The sequence below is a fragment of the Aethalodelphis obliquidens genome, unplaced genomic scaffold (assembly GCF_003676395.1).
Source record: "Aethalodelphis obliquidens isolate GAN/ISIS:26980383/991018 unplaced genomic scaffold, ASM367639v1 scaffold43, whole genome shotgun sequence".
Taxonomy (NCBI): Eukaryota; Metazoa; Chordata; class Mammalia; order Artiodactyla; family Delphinidae; genus Aethalodelphis; species Aethalodelphis obliquidens.
Genome location: NW_020837987.1, coordinates 8,289,740 through 8,309,192, shown reverse-complemented (window position 1 = coordinate 8,309,192; position 19,453 = coordinate 8,289,740). Strand labels below are relative to the sequence as shown.

The 19,453-nt window shown below is 51.3% G+C and overlaps 2 protein-coding genes across 3 annotated transcripts; one reads left to right on the top strand and one right to left on the bottom strand.

The window, feature by feature from the left end:
• Nucleotides 1-11,019: 11,019 nt before the first annotated feature.
• On the top strand, nt 11,020-11,442 carry SYCN (syncollin). Its single transcript, XM_027080365.1, has one exon. It carries the CDS (start codon nt 11,020-11,022, stop codon nt 11,440-11,442), a length of 423 nt encoding a protein of 140 aa, XP_026936166.1.
• Nucleotides 11,443-13,320: 1,878 nt separating this feature from the next.
• On the bottom strand, nt 13,321-16,561 carry NCCRP1 (NCCRP1, F-box associated domain containing). 2 transcript variants are annotated; one of them, XM_027079260.1, is made up of 6 exons: nt 16,270-16,561; nt 15,607-15,669; nt 15,470-15,521; nt 14,737-14,832; nt 14,024-14,162; nt 13,321-13,897 (listed from the first exon to the last, which is right to left on the bottom strand). In XM_027079260.1, exons 1-6 carry the CDS (start codon nt 16,559-16,561, stop codon nt 13,757-13,759), a joined length of 783 nt encoding a protein of 260 aa, XP_026935061.1. In that variant the 3' UTR covers nt 13,321-13,756. The 2 variants fall into 2 exon arrangements, with proteins under 2 accessions (XP_026935061.1, XP_026935060.1); XM_027079259.1 differs by having other exon boundaries at nt 13,321-14,162; nt 16,270-16,555.
• Nucleotides 16,562-19,453: the final 2,892 nt, after the last annotated feature.

The window sequence follows — 19,453 nt, the reverse complement described above, 5'->3', positions numbered from 1 at the left end:
AGCTTCTCCATTTGGACCCTGGATCCTACCTGTTTCTTACTCATAATTCTCCCCTCACCGCTTATCCTGCATCATCAGTTTTCCCCTGTCTATTCCTATCATTTCTATTATTTATTCTATCTCGGGAACTCCCTGGTGGTTCAGTGGTTAGGACTCCACGCTTCCACTGCCAGGGGCACAGGTTTGATCCCTGGTCAGGGAACTAAGATCCCACATGCTGCGATGTGGCCAAAAAAACATAAAAATAAAAACATAGAGAAATTCTATCTCAATCCCACACCCCCTCCAGTTACCACCCCATTTCTCTGCCTCCTTGTACTAGTCAGGCTTCTCCAGAGAAACAGAACCAACAGAATACAGATATATATATATATATATATATATATATATATATATATACACACATATATATTTATTACGAGGAGTTGGCTCATGCATTATGGAGGCCAAGTCCCAAGATCTTCCATTGGCAATCTGGAGACCCAGGAGAGGCGATGTGTAGTTCCAGTGTAATTCCAAAGCCCTGAGAACCAGGAGAGCCTATGGTGTAAGTTCCGGTCCAAAATCCAGGATGCTTGAGACCCAGGAAGGGCCAATGTCTCAGCTCGAATCTGAAAGCCAGAAAAGAACACCATCTCAACTCAAAGCAGTCAGGCAGGTGGCGTTCTCTCTTACTCAGCCTCTTCCTTCTATTCAGGTCTGTCGTTGATTAGATGAGGTCCACCCACAGTAGGGAAGGCAGTATATTTACTCAGTCTACCAGTTCAAATGTAATCTAATCCAGAAACACCCTCGCAGACACACCCTGAACAACGTTTGACCAAATGTCTGGGCACCCAATGGCCCAATCAAGTTGACACATAAAGTTGGCCATCACACTCCCTTTTCAGCAACGTTTGTCAAAAGAGTTGTCTATGTCATTGTCTCCTCTTCCCCTGTGTCTCCTTTGAGTAAGGCTTTTGCCCCAACCACTCCACACTCAGCTCTTGTTCAGACCACCAATGACCTCCATGTTGCCAAACCCAGAGGTTGAATCTCAGTACAATTTTTCCTGATCTGTCAGCAGTAGTTGACATGGGTGTTCATCCTCTGCTCCATGAAACACATTCTTCGCTGGCTCCCACTTTCCTGGTTTTCCTCCTTCCTCTCTGGTGGTTCCTTCTCATTCTCTTTTCTGATTCTGCTTCTCCCCGAATGTACCAGGGGCTCATCCTGGCCCTTATCTCTCATCTGTCTGTGATGCATGTATCTATTCTCATGGCTTAGAACCCAACCCCACCTCTACAGTCATGGCTCTTGTGACAGATTGAATTCTTGGTGCAAATTTTCCCCCTCCCTGCATCTATACCCTTCCCATGGCCTCATTGAAGGCAGAGTTTACTTCCCTGCCCCTTGATTTTGGACCTAGCCATGTGACTTTTTTTTTTTTTTTACAGTACACGGGCCTCTCACTGTTGTGGCCTCTCCCGTTGCGGAGCACGGGCTCCGGACGCGCAGGCTCAGCGGCCATGGCTCACGGGCCCAGCCGCTCCGCGGCATGTGGGATCTTCCCGGACCGGGGCACGAACCCGTGTCCCCTGCATCGGCAGGCGGACTCTCAACCACTGCGCCACCCGGGAAGCCCGCCATGTGACATTTTTTTAGCCAATGGTATGTATGTGCAATGATATACAATAATGTGCCTGTTCTCAGTCTAGTCCTCAAGAGGCCTCATGGGTTTCCTGTGTCCTCCTGGGATTTTGTCATGACAATGAGAAGAGCTCCCCTGGCTTGCTGCTTTCCTTCAGCCTGGCCTCAGACCTGAGCCAGCCAGACCCTCAGCTTGAATCAGAGCCACCCAGCTGAACCCGACCTGCATCACCCAGCCCCAGAGGTCAGCAGAGCCATCCCCAGCTCATCTGTGAATGGCTGAGCTAAGTAGGTGGTTATTGTGGTTTTGAAATTTTTGTGGTTGTTTGTCAGTCACAGCACACACTGACTGATACACCTCCCAAATTTAGCTCTTCAGACCTCACTCCTGAACTCCAGGCTTATACATCAAACTGACTACTGAACAACTTCATTTGGATGTCTAATGGGCTTCTCAAACTTATCATGCCGGAAATGTAACTTCTTCCCTTCTCCACCCTAAACCTCTCCTTCTATTATTTTTCTCATCTTAGTAAATGGCAGCTCCATCTTTCAAGACCCACAGGCCAAAGACTTTGGAATCATCCTCGGCCCCTCTCTTTTTATCATCTCCCACATCCAGTTAGTAAGTGCAGTCGATGCTACTTGAAAGAATATGCTGCATTGGACCATCGCTCACTCCCTCTCTGGCCCCACCCTCTCCCAGCTGGACCATGGCAGCAGCCTCTTGCCTGTGCTCCCCAGTCCTGCTCTGAACCCACCGTCTGTTCCCCACATGCAGCCAGAGGGACTCTGTGAACACCTGAGTCAGGTCAGGCCCCTCCCCTGCCCAGAGTGCTCTCCTGGCTCCATCTCACTCACAGTAAGTGTCCATTGACCAATGAATGAATAAACAAAATAATGATATATATGTCAAAAAAAAATTGACCAGTCGATCTAAGAAAGAAATGGAATGGGTTTGCATTTCCTTAATGATCAGTGAACATATTTTCATATGCTTATTGGTCATTTGCATCAAAATGAGTCTTAGAGGGCTAAAATGAAGGTGTCAGCAGGGCTGATTCCTTAGGGAGGATCCTGGGAAGAATACGATTCCTTGCCTTTTTCAACTTCTAGTGGCCACCTGGATTCCTGGGCTTGTGGCCCCTTCCTCTAGCTTCATAGAACATCACCCCAGTCTCTGCTCCCATCATCACCTCTCCTTCTCATCTGTAGTCACATCTCCCTCTCATAAGGACATTTGTGTCTCCATTTACGGTTCATCCAGATAACCCGGCACAATCTCCCCATCTCAAGATCCTTAATTCAATTACATCTGCAAAGTTTCTTCTGCCAAAAAAAAGGTCACATTCATAGGTTCCAGGATTAGGACCTGGATATCTTAGGAGACCATTATCAATCAGCCTACCAGAGTCAGCCTTCCCTCTACTGTACCCAGGTTGTGGAAAGACTGAATTCCCTTTATTTTCCCCTGGAGATCTGTGTCCTGTCTGACTCTCTGATCATCCCTCAACCTGCCTCTTACCCAAGCTTTGTGATAATACCTTAATATCTATTCTTCCTTTATTAATAGGAAACTTGATTTTTTACCAGGCATATGGCTAACCTGAGTCATGACTCAGCTTCTTATGGCATCATATGCTCACCTGTAGCTAAGTTCTGACAGAAAGAGCTCTTAAAGGGTGGGGCATTCTCTTCTTCTTCCCTCCCTCCTATTCTCCACCTGTTGTCTGGGATACGGATGCAAAGGATGGAGTTCAAGCAATCACCTTGGACCACGAAGAGGAAGCCACATATTGACGATGGAGCAACAATATAGAAGGAGCTTGGGTTCTCGCACTGTGGAACCCCAGACAGTCTGACACTGGAGCCCCAGACAGCTTGGGTGGCACCTCTCTTCATGAAGGAGAGAAGAATACTCCTCATTTGCAGTAAAATCAAATACAAATTAGTGATAGGCAGAATAATGGCCCCCCCAAAGATGCCCCTGTCCTAATCCCCAGTTATGACAAGGAGGAGATAAGGTGGCAGATGGAATAAAAGCTGTTAATCAGCTGACCTCAAAATAAGGAAATTATCCTGCATTATCCGGGTGAGTCCAATGTGATCACAAAGATCCTTTAATATGGAAGAGGGGCAGAAGAGGAGGTCAGAGTCAGAGAGAGATTTGAGGATGTTGTGTTGCTGGCTTTGAAGAAGGAGGGGGCCACAAGCTAAGGAGTGTACGCAGCCTCTAGAAACTAGAAAATGCAAGGAAATGGATTGTCCCCTAGAGCCTCCAGAAGGAATGCAGCCCTGCCAACACCGTGATTTTAGCCCAGTGAGATCCACTTTAGACTTCTGACCTCCAGACCTGTCAGATAATGTCTGTGTTGTTTTAAACTACTAAGTTTGTAATCATTTGTTATGGCAGCAATAGAAAACTAATATATAATTGATCCAGGCTTCTTCCCCTGAATCTTTCTGTCTTTAAGGCCCATCACTAATAATAATAATCAAGGGACTTCCCTGGTGGTCCAGTGGTTAAGAATCCACCTTCCAGTGCAGGGGGCGCCAGCTCGATCCCTGGTCGGGGAACTAAGATCCCAAATGCCACGGGGCAACTATGCCTGCACGTCGCAACTACTGAGCCCGTGTGCCACAACGAAGAGCCCGCATGCCTTAATGAACGATCCTGCAGGCTGCAGTGAAGATCCTGAGTGTCGCAACTAAGACCTGACGCAGCCAAATAAATAAAAATAAATTTAAAGAAATAATAATCAAAACCAACATCAACATTAATAGTTAACATACTGAGCATCTTCCTGTGCCTGACACAATCTCAGCACATGACACTTATTATCTCACGTAAGCCTCACAACAATCCTACAAAGGAAGTAGAAAGCCTTAAATACAAATGTGGGAAAAGAAAAATGAGGCTGAAAATTAGCAAGCTAAACATCAATCTCAAATGTTAGGATAAGAACAACACAATAAACTCAAAGAACGAATGAAAACCAAATGCACAATAGAAACTAATGCTGTTTATTATTATTAATGAAATAAGATCAAATGAAAGAAAAAAACCCAAATATGCAATAGAGAGGATCTACAAAGCTAAATGTTGGTTATCACTAGTCATTTGAAAAGACTAATAAAACCCTTGCAATTATATCTCAAAATAGATGAGAAAAAAGATTCAGCCATTAAAAAAAAGAAGGAAATCTTGCAATTTGCGACAGCATGGATGGCATTATGCTAAGTGAAATAAGTCAGACAGAGAAACAAATACTGTGTCATCTCGCTTATATGTGGAATCTAAAAAAACAAAACCAAAAACAAACGAAAAACTGAACTCACAGAAACAGAGAACAGATTGGTGGATGGATGAAGGTGGTCAAAACGTACACATTTCCAGTTATAAGATAGATAAGTCCTGGGGATGTAATGCACAGCATGGTGACTATGGTTAGCAATACTGTATTGTATATTTGAAAGTTGCTAAGAGAGGACATCTTAAAGGTTCTCACCACAGGGAAAAAAATGCAATTATTCGAGGGGATGGATGTTAACTAAACTTACTGTGGTCATCATTTTGCAATATACGCATATATCATTATGTTGTACACCTTAAACATATACAATACTATATGTCAATTATATCTCAATAAAACTGGAAAAGAGAAGGAAAAAGAAAAAAGAGAGATAGAGAATATATCAATGACCAATATAAGCAACAGAAAGGGAAACCTTCCGAAATTTTGCCACTTGCAGCAACATGGGTGGACCTAGAGGGTATTATGCTCAGTGAGGTAAGTCAGACAGAGAAAGACATATACTGTATGGTATCACTTACATGTGGAATCTAAAAAGTACAACAAACTAGTGAGTATAATAAGTAAGAAGCAGGGAATTCCCTGGCGGTCCAGTGGTTAGGATTCAGTGCTTTCCCTGCCGTGGCCCGAGATCGAGTTCAATCCCTGGTCGGGGAGCTAAGATCCCACAAGCCTGGGAGCCAAAAAATAAAAAATAAAAATAAAGTAGACATAGATACAGAGAACAAACTAGTGGTTACCAGTGGGGAGGGGCAATATAGAGGTGGGAGAGTGGGAGGTGTAAAGTAAGCTATAAGGATGTATTGTACAACACGGGGAATATTGCCAATATTTTATAGTAACTGTAAAAGGAGTGTAACTTTTAAAAATCGTATAAAAAGTAAAATAAAAGGAAAGGAAACGTTCCTTACAAGTCTCAAAACTAGAAGAGGTAACTAGCTTTTGTGTGTATTGTCTCCACTTCACACACGAGGAAACTGAAGTTCACAGAGGTTGAGTATCTTCCCGAGTTCACGCAGCAGGTAAGTGGCAGCGTCGGGATTTGAACCTGAGGCTCCAGCACTCACCTGCCCGCTACACGAATCTCTGGCTTTGGCGCCACCTCGCGAGAGTGCCCAGCCTCCCCTTCCCGGCCGGCAGCCCGCGAAACTCCGCCCCCTCCCCGAATTGAGTTTAGGGTTTCTACCGCCCACCTGCCGGGAATCTCGGGTCAAAGTTGTTGCAGCCCTTAGGAGGTTCAGACTCCGCTTACTCCACAGGCTTCCTCCTGAAATTTCATTTGATTTTCTCTTTCAGTTTCAATCGCTCCCCTGCAGTGGCCCCCACCCTGCAGCCTTGATCACCTCTGAATTCCTGCCATGCCCTCCTGGTGGCAGGTTGCCTATTTGGAGCTCAATTATTGCTGTATCTGTCTCAGCTGGGAGTGTCCGCCTTGCTCAAGGGCCCCCAGCAGCCTGACATCACCTGGGAGCTGGTAGGAAATGCAGAAACGAAATCCTACCCCAGACCTGCTGAATCGGGATCAGTATCTTGACCCCACCCCCACCCCACCTCGACCCCCAAGTAATCTGCGGCACAGTGAAGGCTGAGTAGCTCTGGCCTAGACCGCAAGGGGACCGTGGGACCCAGGGAGCCTTCCAGGTAGGCCCCTCACCTGGAGCAGGTGTAGCTGAGAAAATGGTCTTCAGCCACATCCTGAAGTTAGATGATTTTGTGTCTGAGCTGGAGAAGATTCAAGTGCATTCCAGGCACCTGGGTTCCAGGCACTGTCTTACGAGGCTCCATCGTGGACCCCAAGAGATGTTCCTTTTTCTATTGCTAATGGAATTTTAATTTGTTTGGAAAATTATATGAAATAAACTTTATAGGAGCTGAGCAAATTGAGGTATCAATACAGAAAATTCTAGATGTGATAAACAGTCAGTGACATATGAAGTCTTAGAAGACCAAAGCCCTAACCCAGTGGTTCTCAAACTCTAGCATCAAGTCACCAGGAGGGCGTTTAAAACTCAGACTCCTGGGCCCCACCCCTAGTTTCTGATTCATAGAACTGGGGTGGGGCTGAGAATCTGCATTTCTCACAAGTTCCCAGGGGATACTGATGATGTTAGTCCAGAGACCATGCTTTGAGAACCACTGTTTCCAAACTACAGAGTCAGGGCTGCTTTGGAGGGTGGTATTAGCCCTTGAGAATTATATAGAAATGATCCCAGTCAGTGACCTGTCATTACAGAAGAGTAATTCATTCCAATGATCCAGTGTAAATTTAAGTACTGATCTGAATATTTTCCTGTATTTATGCACGGATTTAGCATTTTCATTTAAATTATGTGTCACCTATAATGGGATTTATGTTCAGGTTCTACCCTGATTGAGACAAAAACTTTCTTTTTTCTTCTAGTGGCACTTTCAAGTGTATACCCACCTCCTTTTTTTATGGTCTGATGAGAAATGTCAAATCAAGATGTGAGATCTAAAAAGGGGATTTTTTTCCCCACATGGTACGAATCAAAATACATCGGTGGATGGTTTTTAAAAAAACCTGCTGTTCTTCCCACTGCATTCCCAGAGTCCTTTGCAACGCACCTGTAATAGCTCTTTTCACATTGTGTTCGAATTATTGATTTACCATCTAACTTTCTGAAGGGCTCATGGGTTTCTCAAGGGCAGGACATTCTTCCATTTGAAGAAAAAAAAATGTGCAATAAGGAGATGTTTATTTTTCTACTATTTGTCCACTATGTTATCCATAGCGAGGAAACTGTTTCTGGGGGAAGATGCCTGATGGGTGCTCACATGGGCATGTTTGATGTGTGCATGGAGTTTTGTGATTTTGAGATTTCATGGGGCGTAGGGTGGGAGCAGTTGAGAACTGGGGTTCTGTTGATGATGGTGGGCGTGTGATTCTGTTGGAAGGATATTGTCTGGGACCGTGTTTCTCTGGCACTGTGGTATCAAGCATGTGCCTACACTTGATGCCTGTAATCCTCTAGGATCCACCAGTGAGAATCAGTGACCATCAGTGGCTGACTGTGTGAAGGGGTACCCCTACCCCCCCGAACCCATGTGTGTGTCTCTGGACTGGGGATGCTGTGCCCGTGCACCAGATCTCTGTGGGTTCTCTCTGACGCTGGCTGTGTGCTGTGACTCACTGGGTCCTGCGTTCCTGTCCCTGGTCTGCCTCCGTGTCAGGGTCACCATTCCATGTTGCTCTCTGTGTCTGAAGCTCATGGCCCTCCTGGGTGGCTGGGGCTCTGGGGGATTGTGTCCATCCCCAAGTCCGGTGGCCCTTGCAGAGCTGGGAGGGTGGGGACTCTGTGTCCCTGAGGTTAAGGAGGCCCGCTGGGAAGTTAGCAGCTGGAGATAAGATTTCACAGTCATGAGCGGAAAGGAGGGAGAAGGATCCAGATTTGGTCTGAGGCAGGGCCAGGCCAGAGTCTAGGGTCTCAGAATCATTATAAGAATAGTTCTAGGGACTTCCCTGGCAGTCAGTCCAGTGGTTAATACTCTGAGCTTCCACTGCAGGGGGTGTGGGTTCGATCCCTGGTTCAAGGAACTAAGATCCAGCATGCCATGCGGTGCGGCCAAAAAAAAAAAAAATGTATAGTTCTAATAGCTCCTGTTAATTGTGCATATACCATGTGCCAGGCACTGTACTTCATGTTTTATAGTTATACTGTTTTTATATTTATACTGTCATTTACAAACATAACTATATTTATATTTATACTGCTGTATTTATCCAATATCACAATTAAGTATTTATAAATAATTATATGAATTGTTCCTAATGTTTTTGAATAATATTCTATTATTTATCAATTACATAGTAATTTTTTTTTTTTTTTTTTCGGTACGCGGGCCTCTCACCGTTGTGGCCTCTCCCGTTGCGGAGCACAGGCTCCGGACGCGCAGGCTCAGCGGCCACGGCTCACGGGCGCAGCCGCTCCACGGCATGTGGGATCTTCCCGGACCGGGGCACGAACCCGTGTCCCCTGCATCGGCAGGCGGACTCTCAACCACTGTGCCACCAGGGAAGCCCCATAGTAATTTTTAATTATCATTTTCTATTATCCCATTGAAGGTAGGAAGAAAAGTTCAGAGAGGTGAGTTCACTTGCCCGAGGTCATTCAGCAAGGTGACAGAGTCAAAATTTGTACCTAGTTCCAAGTGTTTCCGGCCTTTGGCTCGTGACCATTGCATTACCCTGGTCAAGGCGGAAGACGGCATCTGGGGGACCAGGAGGGAGCAGTGTTAGCTGGGTGGCCGTGCATAATAGCAGATTGTTGTCGGTGTCGCGTTGTGCTGGTGTGTGTTTATTGAGCCTTTAATGTGTGCCAGGCACCGTGCTAAAGGCTTTCACAAGAATATGGCAAGTGCTCATATGGCATTTAGCAAGGGCCCTACTCTAAGTACTGTTATGTGGATTAATTCATTTACTCCTTATATCAGCGTCCTGAGGTGGATACCGTCCTTGTCTCCATGAGGCCCTGAGGTGGCATCATGTGTGAAAGCTCGTGGAGGAGCTGGGATCTGGCTCCAGGCAGCCTGGCTCCATAAGCTGTTCCTTTAGCCCCCATACTTTCTATTATCCCTTGTACTCTTCACAACAATCCTATAGTGTAGGAAGAAATATCACCCATTTTACAGATGAGGAAACTGAGGCCCAGACTTGGACTCACCCACAGAGCCACAGACTTGAACCACTGTCTGTCTGACCAGCTCATCCACACACCTGACCCTGTTCCTGTCTGGTGGGAGGCCAGGAACTCCAAAGAGCCTCTGAAGGGCCTTGGCCAGACTCCCAGATGCCAGGGGCCCTGTCTCTCCCTGAGGTCCCAGCCTCCCTAACCTTCTTGTGCAGCTCCTTAACTTTGCCTTTGGCTTGTGCCATTTCAGCTTGCTGATTAGTAAGCAGTCATGTTAACAAAAATTGTCTATTTTCCCCCAGATTAGGTTTTTATTTGTTTGTTTGTTGCTCTACAAAAGGTTTAAGTTTTGTACAGTTCAAAAGGTCCTTTGTTTGTATTATAGATGCAAGATTTCCAATCTTGGTTAAGAGAATCTCCTAGCTCCTTGGGAGTGGGAATGCCGGGCAGTGGAGTGGGGGGGAGGCAGCCTCTTCTTCCTTCTCTCTCCCCCTCCTTGGCTTGTCTTTCTTGGAGTGGGGACTGGGGGCGGGGTTGTTTGATATCTTCTTGTCAATTTATAAGCCCTCTTTATATATTATAGCTACTAATTCTACGCCGTCCCAAGTGTTGCAGAATTTTCCCCAAGCCTTTTGTACATTGCCTTGCAATGGTTTTTGTTATGCAAATATGTCTAATATCTTAAGATTGGTTAGGAAGATCTCCTGCTCCTGGGGAGGTGGAGGGGGTCCCCCTCCCCATCTCCCCTCTCCCCCCTCTTCCTTCCCCTCCAGGGTCTCTCTCTCCTTATCTCCAGCTGTTCTATTCCCAAGGGCCTGCCTCCCGGGAAGGGGACCTGCCCAGCGTGGAGGCCCAGCTCCCCTCCCCCTCTTTGGGTCTCTTGGTATTTGGAAGGGGGTTGTCCATTCCTTGTCAGTTTTTAAGAGCTTCTCCTCCTTATAACTTTTTTTTTTTTTTTTTTTTTTTTTTTGCGGTGCGCGGGCCTCTCACTGCTGTGGCCTCTCCCATTGCGGAGCACGGCCTCCGGGCGTGCAGGCTCAGCGGCCATGGCTCACGGGCCCAGCTGCTCCACGGCATGTGGGATCTTTCCGGACTGGGGCACGAACCCGTGTCCCCTGCATCGGCAGGCGGACCCTCAACCACTGAGCCACCAGGGAAGCCCCTCCCTATAACTATTAACTCTATGCTACCTTCTGTATTACAAGCCACTGGTCCTGTCATTTGCCACATTAAATCTTAAGCTGCTGAGTTTTATACAAATAAGTCCGTCTTGTATTCATCTGTTGTGGGTTTCCGACCTAGGTTGGGAAGACTCCCCACTCCTAAGCGCCCTCCTCTTCCCTCCCTAAGTCCTTATCTCGCAGCTTTTCCCTTCCCACGGGTCAGGAGCATAAAAGCGCGGGAGGGCGCTGCCCTGCAGTGTCAACATGTCCCCTCTGTGCTCACTGCTGCTGGCCGTGGCCCTGGCGGCCGTCCCCGGCGTCCGAGGCAACTGCCCGGAGCCCGCCAGCCTCAAGAAACCCGACGGGACGCGCACGTGCGCCAAGCTCTACGAAAAGAGCGACTCCTACTACGAAAACTGCTGCGGCGGCGCCGAGCTGTCGGTGGAGCCGGGCACCGACCTGCCCTACCTGCCCTCTGGCTGGAACAACGCCATCTCGTCCGCCGTGGTGGCCCCGCGCTGCGAGCTCGTCGTGTGGTCCTCTCGCGGCAAGGGCGGCAAGACGCGCAAATTCTCCTCCGGCACCTACCCGCGCCTGGAAGAGTACCGCCTCGGCATCTTCGGGGACTGGTCCAACTCCATCTCCGCGCTCTACTGCAGGTGCCTGCCCGCTGGCCCGCGCGCCTAGGGACTCGGCCCTCCAGTCCGCACATCCACCTGCTTAGTTCCCAACAGAGCACCCGGGCTCCAGCCCCATCATCCAGACCACTGAGCCTCTGACCCAAATTGGGCATCCTTAGAACCAGTCCAGGAGGTCCCCCTTCTCACCCACGCCCCCTCCCCCAAGCCCATGCCCCTTGGATCTCCCTGACCCAACTCTGGGATTCCCAGGCTCAGAAGCTGACCCAGTAATCCAGCCTCCATTCTGGGAGCACCCTCTCCAACCTCAGATCCCAGAGCTCTCAGACCCAACTCTGGGACTCCCAGATTCTAAACCTGACCCAGACCTCAAGACCCCAGACCTCATTCTAGGATTTACCCTATCTAGCCCTCATGCTCCACCCCCCTAGACCCTCTAGATCAGCCTTGGCCCCAGAAACCAGTTCCAGAGCCCCTGTTAAGGTTCTGAAGCCCCCAGACCCAACTTGGAGGCCCCTGAGCCCACCCTGGACTCACATATCCAAGCTCACAGACCCGGGGGCCCTAAATGTAGCCAGGGCACCCTCTAAAACCACCCCACCTGTCCCTCTAACCCCAAGAACTCCAAGAGCCTCCAGCCCCAAACTTCCAGGCCAGGATGTCTAGCTCCTGAACTTGGAGTCCAGCCCGGGACCCCCACCCCATTTCAGGCTTCTAGAATCCCTCCCACCTGGCACCCCCTGGTAATAATCTTTGATTCTGTGGCAGGTGCTACTGATACCTTAGCAATCCCTCATCTCCATCCCCCGCAAAGCGCTGAGCCCCTCACCTGGCCTTGTCCGTGGGGTCTGCTGAAGTCCGCAAGACCCAGAAGAGAGCTCACCGCCTGCCTCCACCACCCTTCCTTCCCTGTAATACAACTGTTATGAACTTGTCCCTGTCTGCCATCTATTGCTGCCTGGGACCCAAGCCCATGCAGATGCGGGTCAGGATGGAGGAGAGAGCAGGGTGGTCAGGCCTGGGTCAGCCCATACTTGGGACAATGCCGTGGATGGGGACACACCCATAGATTCCGACATGGGTTTAGGTGTGGACACCCCCCCACACACAGGACATCTGGGTGACATGCCATGGTACTGCCGGTTGATTGTTAAACATTGAAATGCTTCCCACACTTTTTGATGGCTAGCCCTTCTCTGAATGCCCCCCAGCTGTTCAGGCGTGCCGGGACCTCCAGACTCCCTCAGGATTTATGAATAGGACAGTAGGAGGCCTTCAAGGACCCTGCTCCAGGCTAGGGCCAGGGTCCGTTTTGCAATCTGGTCACAGCCCAGGACTTATGGGTTGTGAAGTGCTTTCAGTGCCCCTCTACCCAACACATGGAGAACACTTTAGTTCTAATTTGTGTATTTTTGAAAATTCGAATTTGCAATTTACTACTCCCAAGGAGCAGGGCCCTTGATGGGTACCTGGGTTTGGGCGCTCTGGAAGAGTGAGGGATGAGAAATGAGGGGTCTTGGGGGGAGAAGAAGTAGGGGGACAGCTCTGGGGGATGATAACTTGGGATTGGAGGAGGAGGGGAATCTGGGGGGATTCTGAGTTAAGAGACATGGGAGAAGAGGTAAGTGGAGAGGCTACGAGGCCATAAATTGGGGATATGTGAAGAGATCAGAGGTCAACGGAGGTACTGGAGGATCAAGGATTAGAGGATGTGCAAGTTGGAAAGTGGGAAATGAACACAGTGAAGTTTTTTTCTTTTTCTGGCCACCACGCACGGGTATGTGGTATCTTAGTTCCCCTACCAGGGCTCGAACCTGCGCCCCCTGCAGTGGAAGCGCAGAGTCTTAAACACTGGACCGCCAGGGAAGTCCCTTGGTGAAGTTCTAAGGATCAAACACCACGGAAATAATCAGCATCCTTGGGCACATGTATTTATTCATTCAGTCAGCAAAGATTTATTGAGCCCCTACTATCTGTCAAGCACTGACTCAGGAAGAAGTGGCCACTGCCCTCATGGAAAATGCCAGAGAGTCAGACATTCAAAGATGTGTGAAGATGTCAAATGAGAAACCGAGGGTCAGGCAGGATTACGGGGGCATAGGAGGTGGTACGTGATCCAAGAGCAGCTGAGGGGTCGTGAAGGTCTAGAGGGAGCAGGGAGGTGCTCAGGGAACACGGTAAGCTTAAGGGTCAAGGAGGGGCCAAGGGTTAGGGACTTCTAAGGGTCAGGGAGCTGCTACGGGGTCAGAGAGACGCTAAGACGTCAGAAGTGATAAAGGAGCAAGAAGATGCTAAGGGCTCAGGGAGGTGTCAAGGGGTGGATGGATATGACAAGGGGTCAGAATGGGCCCGGAGCCAGCCAATCACTCCCTGAACTGCACAGACACAGAGGAGTCGGTCACCCTCGTCCGCAGCAGCCCACCGTGCTCCATCCGGTTCTTGGTCTTGTGCAGGAAGTGGACAAAGCGGACGCCAGGGCCGTACTGGCGGAATACGTGGGACACCTGGGGCAGCACCAGGGTCAGGAAGAAGTTCTTATGAGGGACCCATAAACCCTGCTCTCCTCCCTCTGTGAGGTCTTGGGATGCGAAAGCACGTGTGCGGGTGGCAGATGGGGTAGGGAGTCTCACCTGGACCCAGTGGCCAGGGGGGCCTCTCCCAGAGGTCCGGGGGGCCACGTGGTGCTGGGCGACGACTGTGCGGCGGTCAGCTGCCAGCAGCCAGACGTGCAGCTCATACACACACACGTCCAGTCGGCTGTCCTCATACCTGGGGGTGGGGGCCAGGCCTTCAGCTGCCTCCACTGCCCCTACCTCCCAGCCCCAAACCCTGGCTCAGCCGCCTGTCAACACACACTCCCTGGCACCCACTTTGTGCACCGGGGCTGGGGGTGCTAGCGCAACAGCAGGGACCAAGACAACCCCACCCCCCACCCTCATGGGATTCACGGTCCGGTGGGGGAGGCGGACATGTCACCAGGCAGTGACAAGCAGGAATGGTCAGGGCCGAGATGGGGGAAATCCAGGGCCCCGGAGGGTAACGCATCTGACACAACCTGGGGGCGGCCAGGGGAAGGCTTCCTGGTGGAGCCACATGTACCGACTCCTGAAGGAGACGGGGGACTTCGCCTCAAGAAAAGAGGGTGGCCACATCCGAGGAAGAAGGAACAGCCTCTGGGCTGGCACACTGCAAGAACGGACTCAGAGAGAAGGGGCCACAGAGGTGGGCAGGGCTGGGTCCTGCAGCGGCAGGAGGGTCTCTGGGAGGATGGCGTGAGGCTGGCGCTTCGGGGAGCACCTGTGTGCGACCTGGCTGGGCAGGCCGGTGGTGCAGAGGCACATACCAGTCCATGACCGTGATGTTTGGCTGCTCAACGTCGAGCAGCTCCTCCCACAAGCCCTCCGCCAGAAGGTCCACACTCTGCTGCTTCACGGTCCAGCTGTGAGAGACAGCACGGGGGAGGCGGGGTCTGCCATCTGCCGGGATTCTCCCAGGCCAGCCTGGCCCCAGCAAGCAGGGCACCCTGATCATTGCACCCTGGAAGTGATGTCAAGGGTACCGGCATAAGGGCACTGAGAGCTCACTCAGCCTACTTCACGGCCTCAGTTCCCATGAACTCCTCTGAAGGTAATGCATCCTGAGCCCCGTGTTGCAGATGGGGAAAACGAGGCCCACAAAGGGAAGTGACGTGTCAAGATCGAGCAGCAAAGAAGTGGCAGAGCTGGGATCCCAACCCAGGTGCCTGTGACTCTGAGCTTCTGAGGTGCACCATCCCACCCACCGTTCAGAAGCAGGGCCTGGTTTAATGGCGGATAGCTGGTGGCCTGGGTGACCCTCCCCCTCCTACGGAAAGAGGCTGAGCATAGGAACAATAGTAACTGCTATTTAACACCTACTATGTGCAGGCTACTCCCAGCGAGCCAGGCGTGTGTTTTATGGGCATGCTCTTATGACTAACCCTGTTTACGGAGCAGAAGACTAGGGCCCAGAAAGGCAGACTGTTTCTCCAGGTCCCACAGCGAGGAAGGCCGGAACAAGGAATCACAGGCAGGCCACCGTGGGTCCCGGCCACTCACCTGAGGCCCTGCTGGAGCTTCTCCGTCTTAATGTGCCAGCCTCGGAAATTACCTGGCGGGTGGACGAGCAAAGGATTAGAATGTGCCCATTCTCCAGGGCCAGCCCCTCAGCACCGGGCTAGCCACAAAGCGCTTACCCAGAGTCTCCAGGGGTTGCTGTGTGGGACCAGTAGGGGGCGCTGGCTCATAAATGTTGATGCCTGAAATGCGCAGGGAAGCAGAGCCTCAGGCGCGCTGAAGCTGCCCCGCTTCCGAATGCTCCCCACTTTCTAACCCCAGGGCAGGTTGGAAGAGCAGGAATCAGTGCCCTGCCTGCCAGACCAGACCAGCCAGGCAGGGGTGAGTGGTGAGTCATGGCCCTGGGAGAGCCCTGAGAATGTCCTGGGGGCAGAGGGACAATGCTTGGAGAGGGAGGGCGTTGTGGTGAGACAGAGACAGAGGGACAGAGAGAGAGGCACCAAGAAAAAGAGATAGAATATGGGCCGAGGGAGGGAGGGAGAGATACGGGGTGAGACAAAGAGACACAGGGAGAGATAGACGGAGACACATGACGTAGAAAGAAACAGAGACGCAGGTGGGACAAAGAGACACAAGGAGACAGAGAGAGGCACAATGACAAAAAGGGACAGAGAGGGATGTAGAGGAATAAAAAGACAGAGGCACACTAATAGACAACGACGGAGAAACAGAGTAGAGAGACAAGCAAACAGACGGAAAGAAGAGACAGACGGTCTGGGTGAGTGAGCCTGGGGAAAGAAGGCGGAGACGTCTCCAGCTCCGCGCGGACTTCTGTCCCGCACCTTCGGGGTTGGGAGAGCGGAGCAGGTTGCGGTAGAGCGGCCGCTGCAGGAAGAGAAGCTTCCAGGTGAGGCGCGGGGGCAGCTCCAGGCTCCCTCCCGGCGGCGCCCATTCCTGTAGCAGCAGCTGCTGTGCATAGCCCTCGGTCGGCTGCTCAGGCACCGGGAGCCCGGGGGTCTCGGGGGCCGCGGGCGACGGCGGCGACGGGGGCGGGGGCGGCGACGGCAGCTCCTGGGTGCTCGAGGGTTCCTGCATCCCGCCACCGAGCGCTGGTCCTTCCCGCACCTCCTCCATCCGTCGGGTCTGGGCGACTGTCCCGGCTCCTCTGCAGGGCTCGGTGTTAACCCAGGGCGGGAGAGGGCGGAGCGCCTCGGCTGGCATTTAAGCGAAGGGTGTGTTGGGGGAAGGCTCTGGAGCCCCAGGCCCGACTCCCTCAGATCCAGCAGTCCAGGTCACAGCGCCTCCTTTTCCCAGACTGTAGAAGTCCGGGTCCCGGCCCTGCTCCGTTTCCCAAGCCTCCTGCCCCAGTTTCCCCAGGGCCAGTTGAGGACCCAGACACCAGCCCTGGGAGAGGGGTGGGACCAAGGTGCTAATGCCAGGGCTCCGGGGCACATCCACCTCTTTAAGATCCCACATGGCAGGATTAGAGGTTAATTAATGAAGCCCCCCTCTTCCCATCCCCGTCAGCTAGGCAGTAAGGGGTGGGGGCTGGGAGGGTAGGTCCTCTGCCAGTTCATCCTCTGCCCTGACATGGGACACAACCTTGGGACCTGACATTTCCTGTTCTGGAAACATAGTGGGGGTGCAGTGGAGGTCAGAGAGAGACCTGGAGCCTGAGATGGGGAGTCACAGAGATGGGGAACATCAGGGAGACACTGAGATAGCACCAGAGAGGGAAGCAGCAACCCCTTCTGGGTATCAGGGTGCCTTGCATCCCTTCCTGGGGCTGGGGCAGGTGGCACAGCTGCCAAAGCTTCCTCCCTCGGAGGTCATAGGGAGTTTGGAGTGAGGGCTGGAGTGATGGTAGGGGTAGGAGGTCGGGGTGCAGAGGAAGTGGGGTGGCAGAGGAACCTGTAGGGCCAGACACCCACAGCCACTTTCTGCCCGTGCCACATCCCACACCCGGCCCCGGTAAGCACAGGCTCAGAGTCCCACACAGGTTACCAGTAACAAGTGCCACAGTGAGAGATTTCTGCTTGCTAGGTGCTGTCCTAAGCGCTTACAAGTTCATTTCATCCTCTAACGACGTAGGTGTTACTATTTGTGGGCATTTTACAGGTAAAAGAAAGAATAGAGAACGTGTGTGGAGCTGCATGTCGGCCCAAGCGCTCCAGCATCCGCCTGCACACCAACCCTGAGTGGGGAACTGTTGTTATCCCCATTTCACGGATGAGGAAACAGAGTCCCACCTCACAGGCCTGGTCCCATACTGCCCCAGATAACTCCATATGCTTCCATGGGTGCCTCCTGCCTCAGATTCCCACAAGACCCTGAGAGACACATACTGCAGACATACAGAATTGAGCTCACACCGGAATGATGATGCTTGAGGAAACTGAGACTCAGAGAGGTCTAGTAACTCACCCAAGGTTGCACAGCTGGTGTGTGGCAAGCTGGACACAGAATCTCAGTGAGATACACAGGGATTCAGATTCAAACTGCCCCTAGAGAGAAACACTGGCTCAACACAGAAACAGACAGGAGAAAATGGTTACATTTATTGTCTGTCTTTAACTCATTAAATCTTACAACCCTGGGAGGTGGGAACTGGTAATAGTACCTCCATTGACAGATTGGGGAACTGAGGCAAGAGAGGTGAAGTGACCTATCCTGGGAAACTTGGGAATTAGCCAGGGCCCTGGGAGGAGGGAGGACCCATGGAAGCGGGCAAACCAACGAATGTGCAATAGCCCCGCTGCACCTGGAAGTCTCCAGGAGAGTCCCAAACACTCGCAGAGCCCACAACACACGCACAACCAGAAATACTCCCTTGGCCACCACAAGCGCACAAACCCACAGCCTTGTCTGGCTGGCTGCCCACCTGTCTTCATTGGAGGAGGGGGAGGGGGAGGGGAAAAGAGGGGGAGGGGAGGGGAGGGGAGGGGGAAAAGAGGGGGAGGGGGAAAAGAGGGGGAGGGGGAGGAGGAAAGGACAGAGCGAGAAGGAGGAGTGTCTGTCTAGTGGACTCAGAGCTGTCCCCTGGTCAGAATCCAGGGCAGGGAGTGGCTCGGAGCCAGAAACCTAAAAAAAAGCGCAGCAAGTCTATAGAATGGGGATCAACACCCCTCCTCTGTCTGCCCCCCTCCTGCCATGGTGTCCACATTATCTCCCTCCTGGGGTCCTCACCCCCTTCTCTTACACACACACACACACACACACACACACGCCACAGCCAGAGGGGTCTTATGAAAGCTTAAACCCAAGCAGTCGCTCCCCCACTTAAACCTGCCATGGCTCCCCAGTGCTGGAGAAAAACCCCAGCTCTTTGCCAGCATTAGAGACCCTGGATTTCTGCTCCCTGTTCTCTCCCGTCTTAGGGACTTCGCTCAGAAAGTTCTTTCCACCCAGAATGCCCTTCCCTCTCACCCATATCCCCATACTCAGTGGTTCCCAAGCTTTAGGGTGCATTAGTTTCACCCAGGGAGCTTATTTTATATGTGTGTTTTCAAGCCCCACTCCCAGGAGTCTAATTCAGTCCCTCTGGGCCCCAGAATCTAAAAGTTTAGAAGCACCCACCCCATCATTCCATACTATGAGAAACATTTTTACTTAAATCTGAGGGATCCAGGGACACAACCAGGGCCATACAAAGCCAAATGTCTTCAACATTAGATCTCAAACGTCTCCTTTCTCCGCCTTCTGAGCGGTAAAGTTCCCAGTGTGGGGACTCAAGCTCTGAAAGGCTGTTTTTCAAAAGGGCCAAGGCCTGGATGACCAACACAGCAGGCCTCCCCACAGCCACCTCTCATGTGTCACGAAACATTAAAAAGTACGAGCGATGGTGTGACCACTTTGGAAAACAAATTGGCAATCTCTCATAAAACCAGACATGCTCCCACGCTACAACCCAGCCATCCCACTCCTAGGGATTTAGCCGTGGCCACCAAAAGACCCACACCCAATGCAGCTTTCCCATGATGACCCCAGGGCAAGCCCACCAAAGTGCCCGTCGACAGGCGAGTGGAT